This window comes from Pseudophryne corroboree, chromosome 1, assembly GCF_028390025.1.
Source record: "Pseudophryne corroboree isolate aPseCor3 chromosome 1, aPseCor3.hap2, whole genome shotgun sequence".
NCBI lineage: Eukaryota > Metazoa > Chordata > Amphibia > Anura > Myobatrachidae > Pseudophryne > Pseudophryne corroboree.
The window spans coordinates 308680822-308703755 of NC_086444.1; the positions used below are offsets into that span (position 1 = coordinate 308680822).

General features: G+C 47.5%; 1 protein-coding gene across 3 annotated transcripts in view; it reads right to left on the minus strand.

Moving 5' to 3' along the window:
- CFAP251 (cilia and flagella associated protein 251) overlaps positions 1–22934 on the minus strand; it is a 263063-nt gene that overhangs the window by 76458 nt on the left and 163671 nt on the right. For all 3 annotated transcript variants that reach the window (XM_063964473.1, XM_063964472.1, XM_063964474.1), the window contains one exon: positions 3868–4031. In XM_063964473.1, coding sequence (XP_063820543.1) covers positions 3868–4031 — 164 coding nt within the window. The remainder of the gene's footprint in view (positions 1–3867; positions 4032–22934) is intronic.

The following is a 22934-nucleotide window of genomic DNA, read 5'->3' on the forward strand; positions in this document are numbered from 1 at the left end:
ACTGGTACACCCACGGTGTCACTAGAGCGTCCACAGCTATTGCCTGAGGCTCCCTTGACCTGGCGCAATATCTAGTTTTTTGTTTAGGCGGGACGCCATCATGTCCACCTGTGGCCTTTCCCAACGGTTTACCAACAGTTGGAAGACTTCTGGATGAAGTCCCCACTCTCCCGGGTGTCGGTCGTGTCTGCTGAGGAAGTCTGCTTCCCAGTTGTCCACTCCCGGAATGAACACTGCTGACAGTGCTAAGACGTGATTTTCCGCCCATCGGAGAATCCTTGTGGCTTCTGCCATCGCTATCCTGCTTCTTGTGCCGCCCTGTCGGTTTACATGGGCGACTGCCGTGATGTTGTCTGATTGGATCAGTACCGGCTGGTTTTGAAGCAGAGGCCTTGCCAGACTTAGGGCATTGTAAATGGCCCTCAGTTCCAGAATATTTATGTGTAGGGACGACTCCTGACTTGACCAAAGTCCTTGGAAATTTCTTCCCTGTGTGACTGCCCCCCAGCCTCGAAGGCTGGCATCCGTGGTTATCAGGACCCAGTCCTGTATGCCGAATCTGCGGCCCTCTTGAAGATGAGCACTCTGCAGCCACCACAGTAGAGATACCCTGGTCCTTGGAGACAGGGTTATCAGCCGATGCATCTGAAGATGCGATCCCGACCACTTGTCCAAGAGGTCCCAGTGAAAAGGTTCTTGCATGGAACCTGTCGAATGGAATTTTGCTTCGTAAGAAGCTACCATTTTTCCCAGGACTCGTGTGCAGTGATGCACCGATACCTGTTTTGGTTTCAGGAGGTCTCTGACTAGAGATGACAGCTCCTTGGCTTTCTCCTGCGGGAGAAACACTTTTTTTCTGTTCTGTGTCCAGAACCATCCCCAGGAACAGTAGGCGTGTGGTAGGAACCAGCTGTGACTTTGGAATGTATAGAATCCATCCGTGCTGTTGTAGCACTTCCCGAGATAGTGCTACTCCGACCAACAACTGCTCCTTGGACCTCGCCTTTATAAGGAGATCGTCCAAGTACGGGATAATTAAAACTCCCTTTTTTCGAAGGAGTATCATCATTTCTGCCATTACCTTGGTAAAGACCCTCGGTGCCGTGGACAGTCCAAACGGCAGTGTTTGGAATTGGTAATGGCAATCCTGTACCACAAATCTGAGGTACTCCTGGTGAGGATGGTAAATGGGGACATGTAGGTAAGCATCCTTGTAATCCCCCTCCTCCAGGCTTGCAATAACCGCCCTGAGCGATTCCATCTTGAACTTGAATTTTTTTATGTATGTGTTCAAGGATTTCAAATTTAAAATGGGTCTCACCGAACCGTCCGGTTTCGGTACCACAAACAGTGTGGAATAGTAACCCCGTCCTTGTTGAAGTAGGGGCACCTTGACTATCACCTGCTGGGAATACAGCTTGTGAATTGCCTCTAGCACAGCCTCCCTGCCTGAGGGAGTTGTCGGCAAGGCAGATTTGAGGAAACGGCGGGGGGGAGACGCCTCGAATTCCAGCTTGTACCCCTGAGATACTACTTGAAGGATCCAGGGATCCACCTGTGAGCGAGCCCACTGATCGCTGAAATTTTTGAGGCGGCCCCCCACCGTACCTGGCTATGCCTGTGGAGCCCCCGCGTCATGCGGTGGACTCAGAGGAAGCGGGGGAAGAATTTTGATTCTGGGAACTGGCTGACTGGTGCAGCTTTTTCCCTCTTCCCTCGTCTCTGTGCAGAAAGGAAGCGCCTTTGACCCGCTTGCTTTTCTGAAGCCGAAAGGACTGTACCTGATAATACAGTGCTTTCTTAGGCTGTGAGGAAACCTGAGGTAAAAATTTTTCTTCCCAGCTGTTGCTGTGGATACGAGGTCCCAGAGACCATCCCCAAACAATTCCTCACCCTTATAAGGCTCTATGTGCCTTTTAAAGTCAGCATCACCTGTCCAGTGTCGGGTCTCTAATACCCTCCTGACAGAATGGACATTGCATTAATTCTGGATGCCAGCCGGCAAAATATCCCTCTGTGCATCCCTCATATATAAGACGACGTTTTTAATATGCTCTTATGTTCGCAAAATAGTATCCCTGTTTGACAGGGTCACAGACCACGCTGCAGCAGCACTATCTGCAGGTCTCAGTCTAGTACCTGAGTGTGTAAATACAGACTTCAGGATAGCTTCCTGCTTTTTATCAGCAGGTACCTTCAAAGTGGCCGTATCCTAAGACGGCAGTCGCACCTTTTTTGACAAACGTGTGAGCGCCTTATCCACCCTAGGGGATATCTCCCAGCGTAACTTATCCTCTGGCGGGAAAGGGTACGCCATCAGTAACTTTTTAGAAATTACCAGTTTCTTATCGGGGGAACCCACGCTTTTTCACACTTCATTCACTCATTTGATGGGGGAACAAAACACTGCCTGCTTTTTCTCCCCAAACATAAAACCCTTTTTTAGTGGTACTTGGGTTAATGTCAGAAATGTGTAACACATTTTTTATTGCAGGGATCATGTAACGGATGTTCCTAGTGGATTGTGTATATGTCTCAACCTCGTCGACACTGGAGTCAGACTCCGTGTCGACATCTGTGTCTGCCATCTGAGGGAGCGGGCGTTTTTGAGCCCCTGATGGCCTTTGAGACGCCTGGGCAGGCGCGGGCTGAGAAGCCGGCTGTCCCACAGCTGTTACGTCATCCAGCCTTTTTGTAAGGAGTTGACACTGTCGGTTTATACCTTCCACCTATCCATCCACTCTGGTGTCGGCCCCACAGGGGGCGACATTACATTTATCGGCATCTGCTCTGCCACCACATAAGCCTCCTCATCAAACGTGTCGACACAGCCGTACCGACACACCGCACACACACAGGGAATGCTCTGACTGAGGACAGGACCCCACACAGCCCTTTGGGGAGACAGAGAGAGAGTATGCCAGCACACACCAGAGCGCTATATAATTTAGGGATTAACACTATATTGAGTGAATTTTTCCCAATAGCTGCTTATACAATATTGCGCCTAAATTTAGTGCCCCCCCTCTCTTTTTAACCCTTTGAGCCTGCAAACTACAGGGGAGAGCCTGGGGAGCTGTCTTCCAGCTGCACTGTGAAGAGAAAATGGCGCCAGTGTGCTGAGGGAGATAGCTCCGCCCCTTTTTCGCAGACTTTTCTCCCGCTTTTTTATGGATTCTGGCAGGGGTATTTATCACACATATAGCCTCTGGGGCTATATATTGTGATATATTTGCCAGCCAAGGTGTTTTTATTGCTGCTCATGGCGCCCCCCCCCCCCCCCCCCCAGAGCCCTGCACCCTCAGTGACCGGAGTGCGAAGTGTGTATGAGGAGCAATGGCGCACAGCTGCAGTGCTGTGCGCTACCTTGGTGAAGACTGATGTCTTCTGCCGCCGATTTTCCGGACCTCTTTTTGCTTCTGGCTCTGTAAGGGGGACGGCGGCGCGGCTCCGGGAACGAACACCAAGGCCAGTTCCATGCGGTCAATCCCTCTGGAGCTAATGGTGTCCAGTAGCCTAAGAAGCCCAAGCTAGCTGCAAGCAGGTAGGTTCGCTTCTTCTCCCCTTAGTCCCTCGATGCAGTGAGCCTGTTGCCAGCAGGTCTCACTGTAAAATAAAAAAACCTAAAATAAACTTTCTTTCTAGGAGCTCAGGAGAGCCCCTAGTGTGCATCCAGCTCCGCCGGGCACAGAAATCTAACTGAGGCTTGGAGGAGGGTCATAGTGGGAGGAGCCAGTGCACACCAGATAGTACCTAATCTTTCTTTTAGAGTGCCCAGTCTCCTGCGGAGCCCGTCTATTCCCCATGGTCCTTACGGAGTTCCCAGCATCCACTAGGACGTCAGAGAAATGTGGATTTTTTACTTACTGTAAGTTTGTCTTCCACATTATTACTGTGCAGTCTTTTCCTCCAGCAGTAAACACATACTGACCATCACTTGAACAGGCGACGTTGGCTACTCCATCTGGATGGCAAATGAGAGCTATTGACTTGTGCGGGTTTCCATCAACTGGTAGAATTTGAAGGCCAACCTAAATTGAGAAATTGGATAAAACATGTCTTACCAGTTATCTTTCTGCTTAAAAGAGTTACTATCACTATATAGCTTATTTAAATTTATTAAAACAAAGGTTTTTATACTTTTTGCATCTATTATCATTTATTTATTTATCTAGATTTTAGGTCTACTTTTTGCGAAGTGACTTTGCATTTGTGGGACTGTGTGCTACTCGCAATAACGAACTCAGCTGCATGCCACAAGAAAACTATTTTTTTTATTCTACCATTGCATTTTTTGTTCTACTACATCTGCACAAGTGTGCATAAGTCCTTAGGTTAGCAGCAGAGTCTGGGATACTGTTAAAAGCCGCCACTGCGACTTGTCTCCTCGGTGGGTCCCGGTTGTTGCTAGGCAACTAGAATACAGCATCGTCCAGCCACAGTGTCCGATGGTCCCACCTGTTGCTTGGCATCCGCAGTTAATTCCTGATCCCTGTAGCTATGTGCAGTGCTGCAGCGGCACGGAATCTGTAATTCATTTGTCCCTCCCAGTCTGGCTATTCATTGGTTCAGTGCACTGATATAAGGCAGTCAGCCCAGCTCTTCAGTGCTGGATATAGCTTACCCTGCGTGTAAGTCACTGGTCCCTGTTAATGGTCCCCTGTAGATACTCTGTCCAACCAGAAGTTTCCTATCTGTGGAGATCCTGTCTGCCGTGCATGCACCTTCTCAAATCTGCCACCACATACTGAGTTAATACCCCTTTGTTATTGTGTCCTGCTGGCAGTAGTCACCACTCTTGCTGCACTGAGCATACCAACTCATATTGCAGCAGCATCTCCAGCGCAGTACCTACATCTCTCCCATGGTGCTGCACTAGCCAGGCTACGAGCCTGGTCCATTCTCTGACAGCGAATCCTCTAAATTTCCATAGTGAGTGTCTTATTATTTATTGCTTCAGCTAATACCCTGTGATCTACAGCTAACTGGGTAAGCCCCTACTGCTGTGGTCTAAATCCTGATGGTATCCTAAGTACTGGTCTGTACAACCAACACTAAGGGAACAACGGATGGTTGTTATAGGCAGAAGACCCTCCAACAGGCTCTAGGAAGACCCCTAGAGCCTGTTGGAGGGTCTTCTGCCTATAACAACTGGAGTTATAGAACAGATGTAAAGGAGTTTATTATACCACAGGTGCTTGTGGCTGTATTCATTCTATGTGACACCAGCATATTTGTACTGCCCGTGATCAAGGAAAATACCTCATGGTCTTTTCCTACTGGGGAGAAAGTAGTAAAAATACAATGTCAATTTTTTTTAAGGACTATTTCTTTACATTTTTATTTTATATATTGGAACTGTGTTTTTTTATTTTCTTTTTACATAGCTGGATTCAAAAAGTGGCTTGCCCAGCTGTTTATGCTGGGGTAAGCATATATCCATATGCAGATTTGATACTTGCACCTTCTTCGCTTGGGGAGTGGAAAGGGGGAAGAAAGAGTACAGTAAGAGCGTACTAGCATAAGTGTAACCTGAGGCAGATAGTCACGGAAATGTATAAATGCCTGTCAGAAGCCGTATCACTTGTAGTTTCCTGAGGGCTGCTGCAAAGCTAGTGATGATGGTTAGCATTATTGCCTCACAGCACTGAGGTCTTGAGTTCATGCCCACAATGGCCCTAACTATATTCTGCCCATGCTTGCATTGGTTTCCTCTGGGTATTCTGGTTTCCTCCCACAATCCAAAAATTTACTGGTAGGTTAGTTGGCTGAGCTCCTGAGAAAAAGGAATCCTAATGTGTAAATGCGTGTGCATGTAGTGGGGAATATGCAAGCTCCACTGGGGCAGGGACTGGTGAATAGACAAATATTCTCTGTAAAGCGCTGTGGAATATGTGTGTGCTATATAAATAACTGGTAATAAATAATAATAATAAATAATCATCATATGATATTGTAAGTTTATTTAAATTTAATTCCCTGCTACTTTCATTCACACATGAGCTAGAAGATTATACCAGCCGAATTATTGAGGTTTTATTTATTTTTTCTATTTAAAATAGCAAATGTGTTTTTGCTAACAAAATACATTTTAAAAGCTTGCAAGAGCAGGGACTTCTTTCCTCATGTGCCTTTCCTTTTCTTACTTACACTATTTTATACTCCATACTCCCTTTGATGGCACCTAACCCCAGGTTTTCTATACCTGTCCTATATTGTCCTGTACTGTAAGTGCTGTTTTCTTGTTTGCTCATTTGATTATGTACTGTGTAATGGGCGCTGCGGATCCCTTGTGGCGCCATATAAATAAAGGATAATAATAATAATAATAATAATAATAATAATAATAATAAAAACATTTCTTGTGCTTATGACCTGGTAGGATATGTGTCCACACCTGACACATATGCCACTAGTGCACAGCTTGATGCCTCCAACACCGCAAGTGGGCATAAATATGCTATTTCTCTGACGTCCTAGTGGATGCTGGGTACTCCGTAAGGACCATGGGGTATAGACGGGCTCCGCAGGAGACTGGGCACTCTTAAAAGAAAGATTAGGTACTATATCTGGTGTGCACTGGCTCCTCCCTCTACGCCCCTCCTCCAGACCTCAGTTAGTATCTGTGCCCGGCCAGAGCTGGATGCACCCTAGGGGCTCTCCTGAGCTTCCTAGAAAAGAAAGTATTTGTTAGGTTTTTTATTTTCAGTGAGATCTGCTGGCAACAGACTCACTGCTACGTGGGACTGAGGGGAGAGAAGCGAACCTACTTGCTTGCAGCTAGCTTGGGCTTCTAAGGCTACTGGACACCATTAGCTCCAGAGGGATCGAACACAGGCCCAGTCCTCGGTCGTCCGGTCCCGGAGCAGCGCCGCCGTCCCCCTTGCAGAGCCAGAAGAACGAAGAGAAGTTAAAAATCGGCGGCTGAAGACTCCGGTCTTCATTAAGGTAGCGCACAGCACTGCAGCTGTGCGCCATTGCTCCCTTAGCACACCACACACTCCGGTCACTGATGGGTGCTGGGGGGGGGGGCGCCCTGGGCAGCAATTAGATTACCTTACTTGGCGAAAAGCACATAATACAGTCTGATAAACTGTATATGTGCATTAACCCCCGCCATTAAAGTACATAAAAGGACAGAAGCCCGCCGCTGAGGGGGCCGGGCCTTCTTCCTCAGCACACCGGCGCCATTTTCTCTTCACAGCTCAGCTGGAAGGAAGCTCCCCAGGCTCTCCCCTGCAGTATCCTGGTACACAAAGGGTAAAAAAGAGAGGGGGGGGCACATAAATTTAGGCGCAAAACTGTATATAAGCTGCTATAGGGGAAAAATCACTCAGTATAGTGTACATCCCTGTATTATATAGCGCTGTGGTGTGTGCTGGCATACTCTCTCTCTGTCTCTCCAAAGGGCCTGGTGGGGGAACTGTCTTCAAATAGAGCATCCCCTGTGTGTGTGGTGTGTCGGTACGCGTGTGTCGACATGTCTGAGGTAAAAGGCTCCTCTAAGGAGGTGATAGAGCGGTTATGTGTGTGGGAGGGTGTCTCCGTCGACAACGCCGACACCTGTTTGGATATGTGTAAGTGCTGAGGTAAAATTATTGCACAAAAGGTTAGGGAACAGAAAGGAAATCTACCCTGGTCTGTCCCTATGTCACAGAGTCCTTCAGAGTCTCTCTATGTTCACTATCCAAAATAACAAAGTATCGACACTGAGTTTAACTCCACTGTCGACTACGATAATGCAAAGTTACAGCCAAGAGGGCTAAAAGATATTCAATATATGATTATTGGAATAAAAGAGGATTTGCATATCACTGATGACTCATCTGTCCCTGACACGAGAGTACACATGTTAAGGGGAAGAATGCGGAGGTAAATTTCCCTCCTCTCAGGTAAATTTCCCTCCTCTCATGAGGAAAAAGAGCGGGAATCTCCAGACAAGAGACGGCAGCTTCCCACAAGAGAATTCTCAGGCTGTGTTGAGAATCTTCCCCTTGGGTGTCCTGTTTGCACTAGCTATTCTCAGGGATCCTGCAGATAGTGTGCACATTCTAGTATACTACCCAGACCGGCGATTGTGTCGGCATGGGTTTATAGCGCTGTGGCAGCGTGGACAGGTACCTTATCAGCAGAGATTGAGACCCTAGTATGCATATAAATATTTTAAGATGCTGTCTTAAGTGATAGATATATAATTATAAAGCATGCCCAAAGGGACAGGAGTATACTGGGTCCTAGAGACAAAAGCTATGACGATTTCTGCTTGACGTGTCCTGTAGAATATACATTGGACAGATGATGCCGACTTAAGAGGCATATGGAAGGCTGAGGATTGTGTGGAGAAAGGTTCTCGGGCCTGGTCTCCACAGCTATAGCTGGTAATTCTGATATTTTGCCTTATATTCCTGCACAGCCTAGGAAAGCACGACATTATTAAATGCAGCTTTTCGAATAAAGAAACAAGAAAGTCTGAGGTGCGTTTTTTCTTGTCAGAGCCGGGGGCAGAGGAAAGAAGCTGTACAACACAGCTAGTCCCCAGGAACAGAAGTCCTCCCTGGCCTCTACAAAAATCCACCGCATGTCGCTGGGGCTCCACAGGCGGAGCTAGGCCCGGTGGGGACACGCCTTCGTAAGTTCAGCCACAAGTGGGTTCACTCCCTGTTAGATCCCTGGGCAATAGAAATTGTATCGCAGGGATACAGGCTGTACTGTGAGAAGATGCCCCCTCACCGAGGACCCAGCGGGCTTTCCCCCAAGAGAGGGAGCCAGTGTTAACTGCAATTCGTAAATTGTATCTTCAACAGGTGGTGGTCAAGGGTCCCCTCCTTCAACAAGAGGGTGTTATATTCGACCATGTTATAATCCCGAAACCAGACGATTCGGTTAGACCCATATTGTATTAAAATCCCTGAACATATACCTGAAAAGGTTCAGGTTCAAGATGGAATCGCTAAGAGCGGTCATTGCAAGCCTCAAATGAATCGGGACATAAGGGATGCATACCTTCGTGTCCCCATTTATCCACCTCATCAGGCGTACCTCAGAATTGCGGTACGGGATTGTCATTACCAATTTCACCAAGGTAATGGCGGATATGATGGTGCTCCTGCGGAAGCAAGGTGTCACTATTATCACATACTTGGATGATCTCCTCATAAAAGCGAGATCAAGAGAGCAGTTGCTGGACAGCGTATCACCTTCTCTGGAAGTGAAACGGCAACACGACTGGATTCTATATATTCCGAAGTCGCAGTTGGTTCCTACAGCTCATCTGCCTCGCCTAGGCATGATCCTAGACACAGACCAGAAGAGGGTTTATCTCCCGATAGAGAGAGCTCAGGAGCTCATGACACTGGTCAGGAATCCATTGAAAACCAAAACAGGTGTCAGTGCATCACTGCACTCGAGTCCTGGGAAGGATGATGGCATCATACGAGGCCATCCCATTCGGCTGGTTCCATGCAAGGACAATGGAACTTACTGGACAAGTGGTCCGGATCACATCTTCAGATGCATCGGTTAATCACCCTATCCCCCAGGGCCAGGGTGTCTCTCCTGTGGTGGCTGCGGAGTGCTCACCTTCTCGAGGGCCGCAGATTCGGCATTCAGGACTGGGTCCTGGTGACCACGGATGCAAGCCTCCGAGGGTGGGGGGCAGTTACACAGGGAAGAAATTTCCAAGGTTTGTGGTCAAGCCAGACAGACTTGCCTTCACATCAATATCCTGGAACTAAGGGCCATATACAACGCCCTAAGTCAAGCGGAGTTCCTGCTTCGCGACCAACCGGTTCTGATCCAGTCAGACCGCAGGGGCTCATGTAAACCGCCAGGGCAGCACAAGGAGCAGGGTGGCGAGGGTAGAAGCCACCAGAATTCTTCGCTGGGCGGAGAATCAAGTAAGCGCACTGTCAGCAGTGTTCATTCCGGGAGTGGACACGACCTCCACCCGGGAAAGTGGTGACTTCATCAGGAAGTCTTCACGCAGTTTTGCAAATTGATGGAAACTGCCTCAGGTGGACTACATGGCGTCCCACCTCAATAAAAAGATAAAAAAGGTTTTACGCTGGGTCAAGGGACTCTCAGGCGATAGCTGTGGTCGCACTAGTAACACCGTGGGTGTTCCAGTCGGTCTATATATTCCCTCATCTTCCTCTCAGACCCAAGGGCTGAGAATTGTAATAAACGGAGGAGTGTGAACAATATTCTTTGCTCCGGATTGGCCAAGAAGGACTCGGTACCCGGAACTGCAAGAAATGCTCTCAGAGGACCCATGGTCTCTGCCTTTCAGTCAGGACATGTTGCAACAGGGACCCTGTCTGATCCAAGACTTACCGCGGCTGCGTTGGACGGCATGGCGGTTGAACGCCGGATCCTAGCGGAAAAGGGCATTCCGGATGCAGTTATTCCTACGCTGATAAAGGCTAGGAAAGACGTGACAGCAAGACTTTTTCACTGTATATGGCGAAAATAGGTTGCTTGGTGTGTGGCCGGGAAGGCCCTACAGAGGAATTCCAGGGGGGGTCGATTCCTGCACTTCCTACAGTCAGGAGTGACTATGGGCCTAAAATTAGGATCCATAAAGGCCAAGATTTCGGCCCTATCCCTTTTTCTCTCAAAAAGAACTGGCTTCACTGCCTGAAGTTCGGACGTTGTTACAGGGGTGCTGCATATTCAGCCCCTTTTGTGCCTCCAGTGGCACCTTGGGATCTTAACGTGTGTTGGATTCCTAAAATCCCACTGGTTTGAGCCACTTAAGACCGTGGAGCTAAAATATCTCACGTGGAAAGTGGTCATGCTTTTGGCCTTAGCTTGGACTAGGCGTGTGTCAGAATTGGCGGCTTTGTCATGTAAAAGCCCATATCTGATCTTCCATATGGAAAGGGCAGAATGGAGGACTCGTCCCCAATTTCTCCCTAAGGTGGTATCATCGTTTCATTTGAACCAACCTATTGTGGTGCCTGCGGCTACTAGGGACTTGGAGGATTCCAAGTTGCTGGACGTAGTCCGGGCCCTGAAACTTTGTTTCCAGGATGGCTAGAGTCAGAAAAACTGACTCGCTATTTATCCTGCATGCACCCAACAAGCTGGGTGCTCCTGCTTCAAAGCAGACTATTGCTCCCTGGATCTGTAGCACGATTCAGCTTGCACATTCTGCGGCTGGACTGCAGCATCCTAAATTAGTAAAAGCCCATTCGACGAGGAAGGTGGGCTCTTCTTGGGCGGCTGCCCGAGGGGTCTCGGCTTTACAACTTTGCCGAGCTGCTACTTGGTCGGGTTCAAACACTTTTGCAAAATTCTACAAGTTTGATACCCTGGCTGAGGAGGACCTTGAGTTTGCTCATTCGGTGCTGCAGAGTCATCCGCACTCTCCCGCCCGTTTGGGAGCTTTGGTATAATCCCCATGGTCCTTACGGAGTACCCAGCATCCACTAGGACGTCAGAGAAAATAAGAATTTACTCACCGGTAATTCTATTTCTCGCAGTCCGTAGTGGATGCTGGGAGCCCGTCCCAAGTGCGGACTCTCTGCAATACATGTATATAGTTATTGCTTAACTAAAGGGTTATTGTATGAGCCATCTGTTGAGAGAGGCTCAGTTATTGTTCATACTGTTAACTGGGTATAGTTATCACGAGTTGTACGGTGTGATTGGTGTGGCTGGTAAGAGTCTTACCCTGGATTCCAAATCCTTTCCTAGTAATGTCAGCTCTTCCGGGCACAGTTTCCCTAATTGAGGTCTGGAGGAGGGGCATAGAGGGAGGAGCCAGTGCACACCAGATATAGTACCTAATCTTTCTTTTAAGAGTGCCCAGTCTCCTGCGGAGCCCGTCTATACCCCATGGACCTTACGGAGTACCCAGCATCCACTACGGACTACGAGAAATAGAATTACCGGTGAGTAAATTCTTATTTTTTCTGAGCTTATTCTTAGTTTTCAGTGCCCCAGCATTAAAAGACGATGATGCTGAGTGGACTTAGAGCCGCTGTCCCAGTCTGAAGGGCTATGAATGACCGTACAATGGGGTTTGAGAGTGCCAGCTCTTGGTATCCCCAGTGCTGAGAGAGGACTAGGAAGCTAGCTCCCAGTGCAGCAGTCTGCAGTTAACCCCCGATGCTTTGCACTGTGGGAGAGTAAACAGCCGCTGCAGCCAGGATATGGGACACTATTCAATATCAGTAGCAGATTCTGCTAAAAAGCATAATCTGCTACTGCTGACGATCGCATGCTGGGGCCCACCCAGCACAGGACAAGCCCGCCCAGCATGCTAATCTCCGTCCTGCGATGCAATCTCAAATCAATTGTGATCACATTGCAGAATCAGAAATTAATGTTAACCCCCGCATATGCAGCTATGCAGGTGCAGGGCCACCATTTACTTTGTCGCAGCGACTGCGTGTGACGTCAGATGGCTGTCCCTAAAATAGTCCGGACATACCTGTGTTGTCCGGACCACACCCCCCAACGCTGCATCAATGACCCCCTCGATGCCTGTCAATGTCAATCAAATTGCATGGATGCGATCGCAATGCTCATGTGCAGAAAGCTGAAAAGCGGCCATCTACGATTTATGCAATTTAACAAATGAACCTAAATGAGTGCCATAGTCCCAAGCTTATGAGCTGAGTGCCTCAGGCTGGGGACCGGGAGCCCAGCTGTGTCAAAGAGAACATCCTTGACTCCATTTTGTCGTGGCATTCTGCAGATTTATAGTTTCCACTGTAACAATGGTGCACAGCAATATATCTTGTGTTTATTTCCAGTTACCCAGGTACCCCAGCTATGCTTGAATCAACTGCAGAATGCCAGGTAAATGACCTCACCGTTATGCATTAGGTAAAACTACATGGCTCCTGCACTGAAAACTACAAAGCTACATATGGCTATGCCTTACTCCTCTTTTCTCAGCCCATACATAATTTTTCCGCCCCTCCATATATGTGGATTATCGTGTTTCCCCACCACTACCTCCATGAGTGTCTCTATTATCTTACACTGTCTATGTTTCACCTTTGTGTTTCTTTCTAAAATTTAGAATAGTACATCAGCCTGTCAACACATGTGTCTCTGTGCCCCACTTTTACCTGTTTCACATCGCATAAAATTAACTCTGTATCGACCCGGCACACTGTGCGATGTGAAAGGGGCCATGGAGAATTCCCGAGTTGCCTGACCAGGTAATTCAACCCGGGTTATAAGAAGGGTTATTCCTGGGTTGAATACCGAGTCAGTGGCAGTGTAACCCTGGATGCGCCCTGGGACCCGTTCACTGCATAGGGAGAGGCGGCGCAGAGATGAGCTCATCTCCCAGTGCCACCTCCGCCCCCGGCTCCACCCCCCGCCGCTATGGCAACCGACCCGGCACATTGCCGGGTTGGGAAGAATGCCGTTAGGGTCCAATGCCGGATCCCATCCTGGAAGGACCCGTTTCCAATTCCCGGGTGGGATCCGGCATTGGAGATGTGAAAGGGGCTTTTGTGTATTCCTTCCTTCTTTCCTCTTCCTTCCTCTCCTTCTGTTTGTGTGTCTCTCTCCACGTTATCAGTGTGTGAATTTCTTCAATTTTTGCATATTTGTCACACTTAACTGTTTCAGTTCTTCAAACAAAAGATAATATAAACAGAAACAGAAAGTAGAGTTTTTAAATAACAATTTAATTTTATTAAAAAAAGTTATCCAACACCAACTGGCCCTGTGTAAAATAGTAATTGTCCCCTTAGTTACTAATTCAGCCAATGAACCAAATTTAATTACTAATTAGATTCAATTAAGCTAGACACAATCAGGCTTGATTACTGCTAGCCCTTTCCTATCTAAACATCACTTAAATTGAAACTTTCCAGCAAAGTGAAGTTGGCTAATGTCTCAACAAGCAGCACAGTATTCCACAACCAAATGAAAATCCAGAAGAGATGAAAAAGAAAGTTATTAAAATATATAAGTATGGAAAGGGTTGCAAAGCCATTTCTGAGGCTCAGGGTCTCCAGCAAGAACTGTAAGAACTATGATTAGCATTACCGCCTCACAGCACTGAGGTCATGGGTTAGATTCCCACCATGGCGTTTGTATATTCTCCCCGTACTTGTGAAATCAAAAATATACTGGTAGATCAATTGGCTCGCAACAAAATTAACCCTAGAGTGAATGTGTGTGCATGTAAGGTAGGAGATCTAGATTGTAAGCACCACTGGGGCAAGAACTGATGTGAATGGCCATATATTCTCAAAGAGCTGCGGAATATGTTTGCGATATAAATAACTGTTAATAAATGATAATTATAAATAATCTCGAAATGGAGAAAACAGTGATGAATTTTCCCATAAGTGGCTAGCCTACTAAAATTTCTCCAAGACCACAATGACAACTCATCCTGGATGTCACAAAAAAACCCAGACAATAATCTAAGGAACTGCGTATCAGAACCCGGTGCCTTACCGGGGGATCGGAGCCACAGGGATTGTCGATCAGGTGGCTGGCGGGCAGTGGCGGTGCTAGGCTGCTGTGGCGGGTTCACTCGTGGCGGAGAGGGCTGCTGCGGTGGGTCCGTTCACTGTAGCAGGAAGGCTGATGCGGCGGGCTCGCCTACACAAGATGCAACTGCCGGGAGGCCAGGGGCGGGGACCTGGTTCAGTAGTACTGCACAGTGGTGGTCATTCCGAGTTGTTCGCTCGTTGCCGATTTTCGCTATGCTGCGATTTGTTGCTAAATGCGCATGCGCAAGGTAATTTAACTAAAAACTTAGCAGTTTTACTGTTGATCCTGCAGCGCTTTTCAGTCGCACTGCTGATCGGTGAGTGATTGACAGGAAAGGGGCGTTTCTGGGTGGTAACTGAGCGTTTTCCGGGAGTGTGCTAAAAAACGCAGGCGTGTCAGGGAAAAACGCGGGAGTGTCTGGAGAAACGGGGGAGTGGCTGGCCGAACGCAGGGCGTGTTTGTGACGTCAAACCAGGAACTAAACGGACCGAGCTGATCGCAATCTAGGAGTAGGTCTGGAGCTACTCAGAAACTGCAAGAAAATATTTAGTAGCAGTTCTGCTAATCTTTCGTTCGCTATTCTGCTAAGCTAAGATACACTCCCAGAGGGCGGCGGCCTAGCGTTTACAATGCTGCTAAAAGCAGCTAGTGAGCGAACAACTCGGAATGAGGGCCAGGGTGTCTACTATACAGGGGCCGCCATGTTGGAGACCAAAATCCTGAGCCAATAGCACAGGCTCATTATTGTGTCCAGCCAATCCAGGGAGGTCTCTCCTGTTAAAAGGGAGCTGGTTCATGGTATGGGTGCCAGTGCTTCAGGTTACTACCTAAGTGTAGGTGCTCCAGCTCTGTGCTCCCAGGTTACTCCGGTTCCTTGGTTACTCTCCAATGTTGCTCTGTCTTTGTTTTTGTAATTGCAGCAATCCCACCATTCCTAACTTGCTTTCACCTGTGGGGGCGGTTCCGGGAACCCTGATCCACCGAGGGTCTCCGGTCGCGAACAGTTGCAGTCTCCAGTTCATCATCTTCAGTGCTTTTCAGCCTAGTCTTTCAAGCCACAGCTCAGTCTCCAGTTCATTATTTTCAGTGCTTTTCAGCCTCGTCTTTCAAGCCACAGCTCAGTTTCCAGTTCATTATCTTCAGTGCTCTTCAACCTCGTCTTTTAAACCGCAGTTCACAGCCCACAGTTCATTATCCTCAGTGTTCTTGGGTTTCGTCCCTCAAACCACAGATCTCAGTTCATTATCTTCAGTGTTCTTCTAGTCTCAAGGTGCTCCTATCCCATGAGAAGAAACTACATCCAGCCTCCTAGTCTTCTTCACTCGCAAGTGTTCGCTTCCTCAGACAAACCTCAGTCGCCAGATCCTCATTCCAAGCCAAGCGTGACAGTAAGCACTGGCCAAATGGATCCGACGGGTGAACAGGCTTCGGGAGGCAATGCCACCATGGATATTCTGTGACGTCTGAGTAAACAGGAGGCCACACAATCTCAAATTGTGCAGTTCATGCAGAGTATGTCTGATCGCCTTGATTCTCTCCATGCAGCTATGGCAGCACCTCAAGTGTCCGTGTCTTTTCCCACAATTGTGTCCCCGGCTGCAACTCCATCAGTGCCGATCCCAATGCCTCGGTTGCATTTGCCTTCACCTAGTAAATTCGATGGAAATCCGAAACAAATGCCGCGAGTTTCTTAACCAGTGCGAAATTCAGTTTGAGTTGCAGTCTGCTAACTTCCCGTCTGCTCGGTCCAAGATAGTTTACCTAATTTCCCTTTTAATGGGACAAGCTTTGTTAAATTCTGTAAACAACGCCTGGAAAAATCCCACTCCTAGTTTATGCCGGAGAGGTTAAGCTAGGAGACTCCACAGAATTACTCACCAGGATAGAATCTGTTTAACTAACTTCTCTGGAACTTCCTTCATTGCCCCTTCTCATCCCTGCACTACTCGACTCAGGAGCCGCCAAAAGTTTCATTACATCATCTCTAGTCAAACTGTCTGGAATACAGACGCTCTAGCTGGATCAAGCTATTTCTGTCACTGCGGTAGATGGTAGTTTTATTCCCGAAGGGATCATTTCCTTTCGTACAGTACCCCTTAAGATGAAGGTTGGAGCTCTTCACTCAGAGAACATCTTTCCTTGTAATTCCTAAAGCCTCTCATGAACTAATCCTGGGATTACCGTGGTTACAGAGACATAATCCTCACACAGACTGGCAAACTATGGACGTACTCGCCTGGGGAGAATTCTGTTTCCGAAATTGCCTGTGTACAGTAAGATCTCTTTGCACTCTAAGTACCACTAGTCTTCCCACGGAATACCAATCTTTCTCGGATGTCTTCAGCAAGCAAGGGGCCGACACTTTACCCCCGCATCTAAATTGGGACTGCCCTATTGATCTGATATCTGGCAAGACCCCGCCCAGAGGTCGGACTTATCTCCTATCTCTCCCAGAGACGCGAGCAACGTCCGAACATATCCAAGAGAACTTAGACAAGGGGTTTATTCGGCCTTCCTCCTCTCCGGCTAGGGCAGGGTTTTTCTTTGTTAAAAAGAGAGATGGGGGTTTGCGACCCTGTATTGACTGTTGTGGTCTTAATGAGATTACAGTTAACAACAGATACCCCTTGCCATTGATTCCAGAATTATGTGACCGAGTACAGGGAGCCACAGTGTTCACCAAGCTGGATCTGCAGGGTGCTTATAATTTGATACACACTCGCTCTGGAGACGAATGGAAGACCGCATTCAATACTCATGATGGGCATTACGAATACCTGGTAATGCCCTTCGTCCTATGTAATGCCCCAGCGGTCGTCCAAAATTTTGTGAACAAGATCTTCATGGATCTTCTCTACAGCTGCTTGGTGGTATACTTGGATGACAGCTTAATCTTTTCCAGAGATCTTAAGACCCATCGTGATCAAGTTAAGGAAGTCCTAGGTCATTTAAGGAGGAATCAATTGTTCGGCAAATTGGAAAATGTACCTTTGAAGTGTCCTCAGATGGATCCTGCCAAAGTCCAAGCAATTCGGGATTGGTCGTTGCCAACCACCCTAAAGGGGGTTCAGCGTTTTCTTGGTTTTGCCAACTTCTATAGGAAATTCATCAAAAATGATACATCCATCATTGCCCCTATTACAGCTTTAACCAGAAAAGAAGCAGCTCCAGCCAAGTGGTCATTGGAGGCCTTGGAGGCCTTTTGTTCTTTAAAAAGAGCTTTCACAATCTTCTCCAGTTCACAACTTTCAGTAGGCTGCTGCAGCGGGTTCAGTCGCAGTAGCAGGAAGGCTGCTGCGGTGGGCTCGCCTGCACAAGAGGCAACTGCCGGGAGTCCAGGAGCGGGGACCTGGTTCAGTAGTACTGCACACTGTATCTACTATATAGGGGCTGCCATGTTGGAGACCAAAATCCTGAACCAATAGCACAGGCTCATTATCTTCAGTGCTTTTCAGCCTCGTCTTTCAAGCCACAGCTCAGTTTCCAGTTCATTATTTTCAGTGCTTTTCAGCCTCGTCTTTCAAGCCACAGCTCAGTCTCTAATTCATTATCTTCAGTGCTTTTCAGCCTCGTCTTTCAAACCACAGCTCACAGTCTCCAGCTCTTCAACCTCGTCTTTTAAACTGCAGTTCACAGCCCACAGTTCATTATTCTCAGTGTTCTTCAGTCTCGTCCTTCAAACCACAGATCTCAGTTTGTTATCTTCAGTGTTCTTCTATGCTCAAGGTGCTCCTATTCCATGAGAAGGAACTACATCCAGCCTCCTCGTCTTCTTCACTCGCAAGTTTCCGCTTCCTTAGGCAAACCTCAGTCGCCGGATCCTCATTCCAAGCCAAGCGTGACACTGCAGTCCTTGTTCTCCTTAGTTAATATATACGTAGAAGTTAATAAAAAGAGAATAAACAAAAAATGTTATCCATGGGAGAGTTGCACAATGAAGTCCATGGGTGTGTGCGCAGGGGGGGGGGGGGGGGACACACTAGAGTATCAGCATTTTTTTTTCATGGCACCACTAAGCAAAAGTTTCTTGAGAGATTCAACACAAAATATTAAGTAGACTGTGCATACCTATCTTTCTTGGGTTCAGTTATGGGGTGGTGGACAGTGTTGTGCTTCTGTTTGTCCACGTTTTATGATTGGCAGCCACCAGCACAGATTCTGCCTATCATATTGACAATAATAATTGATTTGCTAAATAACCACCATCTGATGACGCCCCCAGAGGACCCAGTTTGGGAACCACTGGCTTAAAAGAAACAAATTACGGGTTTGGAGTGGCCTAGTAAAAGTCCTGACTTGAATCCAATTAAGATGCTGTGGCAGGACATTAAACAGCAATTCATGCTCGAAAACCCTCCAATGTGGCCAAATGTAAGCAATTCTGCAAAGAACAGTTGGCCATAATTCTTCCACAGTGATTTCAAAGAATGATCTCCAGTTATCACAAACATCTGGTTGCAGTTATTAACTTTAGGGGGGCAATAATTTTTTCCACATGGAGGATACAGGCGCTGGATAACTTTTTTTCCTTCAATAAATTCAATTGTCAGGATTTAAACTCAGAGTTTCCGCCTTTGGAGATGGTAGCATCTAGTTTCCCTTCACAGGGAGGACCTTTCCCATAAGCCCCTGGGTCCATGTCATAAACTATTTAGAATAGTAACCTGTGGCGATCGAAGCGAGACACCGAGCCTGAAGCGTGCCCGCAAGGGTCCAATGGTGCATGGATAAAACGAAATAACCTCACACTAACGGAGAATGGATAAAACATTTAGGTGCTGTAAGGGCGGAAGTTATCTACTGTCCTCTCGTGCTGTTACTTCCTGGTCCTGATCACAAAGAGAAAATATACACAACCCTCTGGAGATTGCGATCTGCTGACTGTTGGACAGTTTCCTGCCTTCACTCTGTGTTCTACTGATGTTCCAGTATGCCCTAGCTCCACCCTCTTAACTTCCTATATAAGCCTCACCTGCTCCTGTCTTCCTTGCCAGATTATTGTGCAACTGCCCGTAAGATTGTTCCTGTTGTTATATCCTGCATCCTATTATCTACTATTCGTGTACAGACCTCGATCTATGCCTCAGCTGCCATTCACCATCTTCTATTGCTTCTATGCATACCACACCCGGCTGCTGTTGACCATCCTTTATTGCACTATTCATAGGTGTGCGCAGGGGGGGTGCCTGGTGCGCACAGGCACCCCCTAATGTCTGGCACCCCGATCTCACATGCCTGATGCAGCGATCGCCGAGCAGGCTGATTACTGTCCCCTCTGCGCTGCACCCTGTCAGGACTGCATTACTGACCGGACGCCTGGGTTAATCAAGGGTGCCACTGCCACCGGCTTTCAAACTCCCGACTCCACCTCCATGTACAAAAACAGTGTGATGTGACGTGATTACGTCATGCTGCTCGCACACCCACCCGTCACACCCGCCACACGCCCACCTCTCTCCTTCTATGCTATGCCAACGCCAGCCACTGATGAGGAGCAGCATGCAGCCAGCGTTCCTTTTAGGAAGACAAATTCAATACTGGCAGGTGGTCGGCAGCAGCATTGACACGTCACTCGTTTTTCCAGCAGCAGCAGTACTAGTCTGCGACTGTCAGTGTCAGTGAGTGACTTGTAAGTAAGCTGCTGCAGCTTGCAGGGGAAAGAGAGGGGGAGCCAGACCAGGCTGGGGAGGAGCAGTGTAATTGCACTGAGTGCCATCAGGGGTGTTTGTTTGGTGCACACCATAACATCTGACAATGTATCTGCTTTATTAGGATTGGTACAAGGGTGGATATTTTATATTGCGTTGACCGTCAATAGATGGTGCAAGACACGCCCAAAAGGCGGTGCTATACACACCCCTCCGACGGTGAACCCCCTAATAAAATGTGCTGCGCACGCCTATGGCACTATTCTCTAGTGCCCCATCTTCCTCCCAGACACTGGACTGCAATTCAGTCTCTGGACTGGTACAGAAAATGATCATTTAAAACTGTATTTCATGTTTACTCAGGTTGTCTTTGTCTTATATTCAATTTAGTTTGAAAATGTAAAATGAGTGTGAGGAATATGCAAAAATATAAGACATCATGAAGGGAGGGCCACTGTATAATCCTGTGCTGGTGTGACAGAGCAGGGTTGGTGCTCCTTACTACTGTACCTCTTCCCCCACACCTTTTGATGTCAGGGACCAGAAAGCAATTCTGGGGAGACATGCATAGGTCAACAAAGCTAGACTGAGGAAAGTACTGTACTCCGCACTCTGGTGTCATAGTCTCTGTCACAGTAGGCTTTGTTTTTTTTTGGGAGGGGGGTTGCAAGCTGTGGAATAACTCCCAACCACATAAGTTAGAACAAAACTAATTGCAAGATAGCGGGGCATATGCTTTATCTCTGTAAATCAGATCTGTAACTGGACAATGCAGTGCCCATCCCTTGTTTTTTTTCTGGCACCACAATTTACAATACCCCCACCAATTCTCTCCTACACCCCTACTCACTACATTTCCAGTACTGGAGGGAGCTAGAGCCAGAATCCTGTTCAGGGACCACTTCGTGGACCAGGGATGGGTGCCCCTACTCTGTACAGCCCTGCTGTAATCTTTACTAACTACACTGGACTTTCAGTTCAAGAAAATTGGCTGCTTGGGTCAGTGGGCCCTGATACCACACCAATCCCAGCCACCGCCCAGGAACGCCTACCGGAATTGCATGGATCTCCATGCAACTGTGATCTGCATCCACCGATGGTGATGTCTGGGATGCATGTGCAGAGGAAAGACATTGGTCGCTTGCACCTGATGTCTCTCCTCCGTCCACTTCTGAATATCACCCCCCTTGTAACAAGTGCAAGTCATGTAGCAAAAACAAATACACCCTTAAAGGTTTACAAAATGCGAAGATTACTTAAATCAGAATTTCTGTATACAATAGTTTCCACATGATAAAAAGCTATTAGAAGTAATAATAAACCTTGTAAGTGTTGAGAGAACTTGTAGTGCTACAAACATGAACCAAATTAAATACAGGAAAGTAAAATGCAAATGGGAAAAAAAACTGAACAGAACAAAAAAGATACACATATTTTCATGGTACACATGTTCCCTCATACACTATTGCAACAGTTGCGCCAAACAGCCCTTCTTGACACACCTGGTCCTGTGCAACTATTTTTTTGTATCTTTTTTACCCCAAAACAAGCCACTTCTTGAGGCCGTGCTGGTTAAATTTATATGTGACACTTGTATATCTGTGCGTGACTGAGTCTGAATCTGTATACGAAGTGCAGCAGCTATTTTTTGTCACACCAAGTTCTATGGTGTTTCGTATACATATTCATGTCAAATTAATCAGTGCTGTATTGTGACGTGGCATGGCATATTGAGGCATATTAAGGATAGGTGTATGAGCACACATCTATAGCAGGGATCTGCTGTGAGGTAAATGGCTTAGGAGGCACTGGCTAGTACCAGAGCCAGCGTTACACACAATGTATGACCCAAAGGGTACATGTGGGCATTATACACAGGTAGAGTGACCATATTTTCCCTTTTACCTGGGGCGCTCATGTATTACACAGGTTCTGTGGCTAATTAAAACCAGCTGAAATGTAAGCTTGAAGTCAGCCAGCCACAGAACCTGTGTAATCCATGAGCGTCTCAGGTAAAAGGGATAATATGGTCTCTCTAACGCAGGTGCAGTATATACTCCGGGAAATAGCACATCTACGATCAGTTTCTCTGACATTCGGGGGGATACCCAGCACTGGGCTAGTCCGCCCCGCATGTCAGGCCCTTCCCCCCTCCCCCGCATAGGTACGAAAGCCTGCATTGTCCAGACCGGGCCCCACCAACGGCGTTTTAATGCCGTTGGCACACCCCCTCCCGCCCCGCGACAGCCTCTGCCTGTTAATCAGGCAGAGGAGATCGCAGCAGTGAGAGCCTTTTGCATCTCACTGGGTGCACGTGCGCACTCCAGAAAGGTCATCAGGCTATTATCGCTGCAGCGATCAGGTCTGAATTAGGCCTTAGGTCACTTCGGTAAGCCCCAGACACAATGCTGATCTCCCGAAATCACATATATTCACACATTCCGTGGGTCGACTCCTTCAAATTCCTAGGGTCAAAAATTTCCCATGACCTCAAATGAGGACCCAACATACGCACGGTCATAAAGAAGGCCCAGCAGTGGATGATCTTTCTGAGGCAACACAGGAAATTCAACATCCCGCGGAAGCTGCTGCTCATCTTCTACACAGCGATCGTAGTATCAGTCCTATGTTCCTCAATCACAGTCTGGTATGGAGCTGCCAATGAGAGTGACAGACGGAGCCTGCAAAGGGTGGTGCGGACAGCTCTTCCCACTAGCTGTCCACCAGCTGAACAATATATAAAAAGTCTAACATCTATAATTTGTCTAATAAGTCGAGTCTATCGTACAGTTGCAATGTGCAGTATGAACTCAT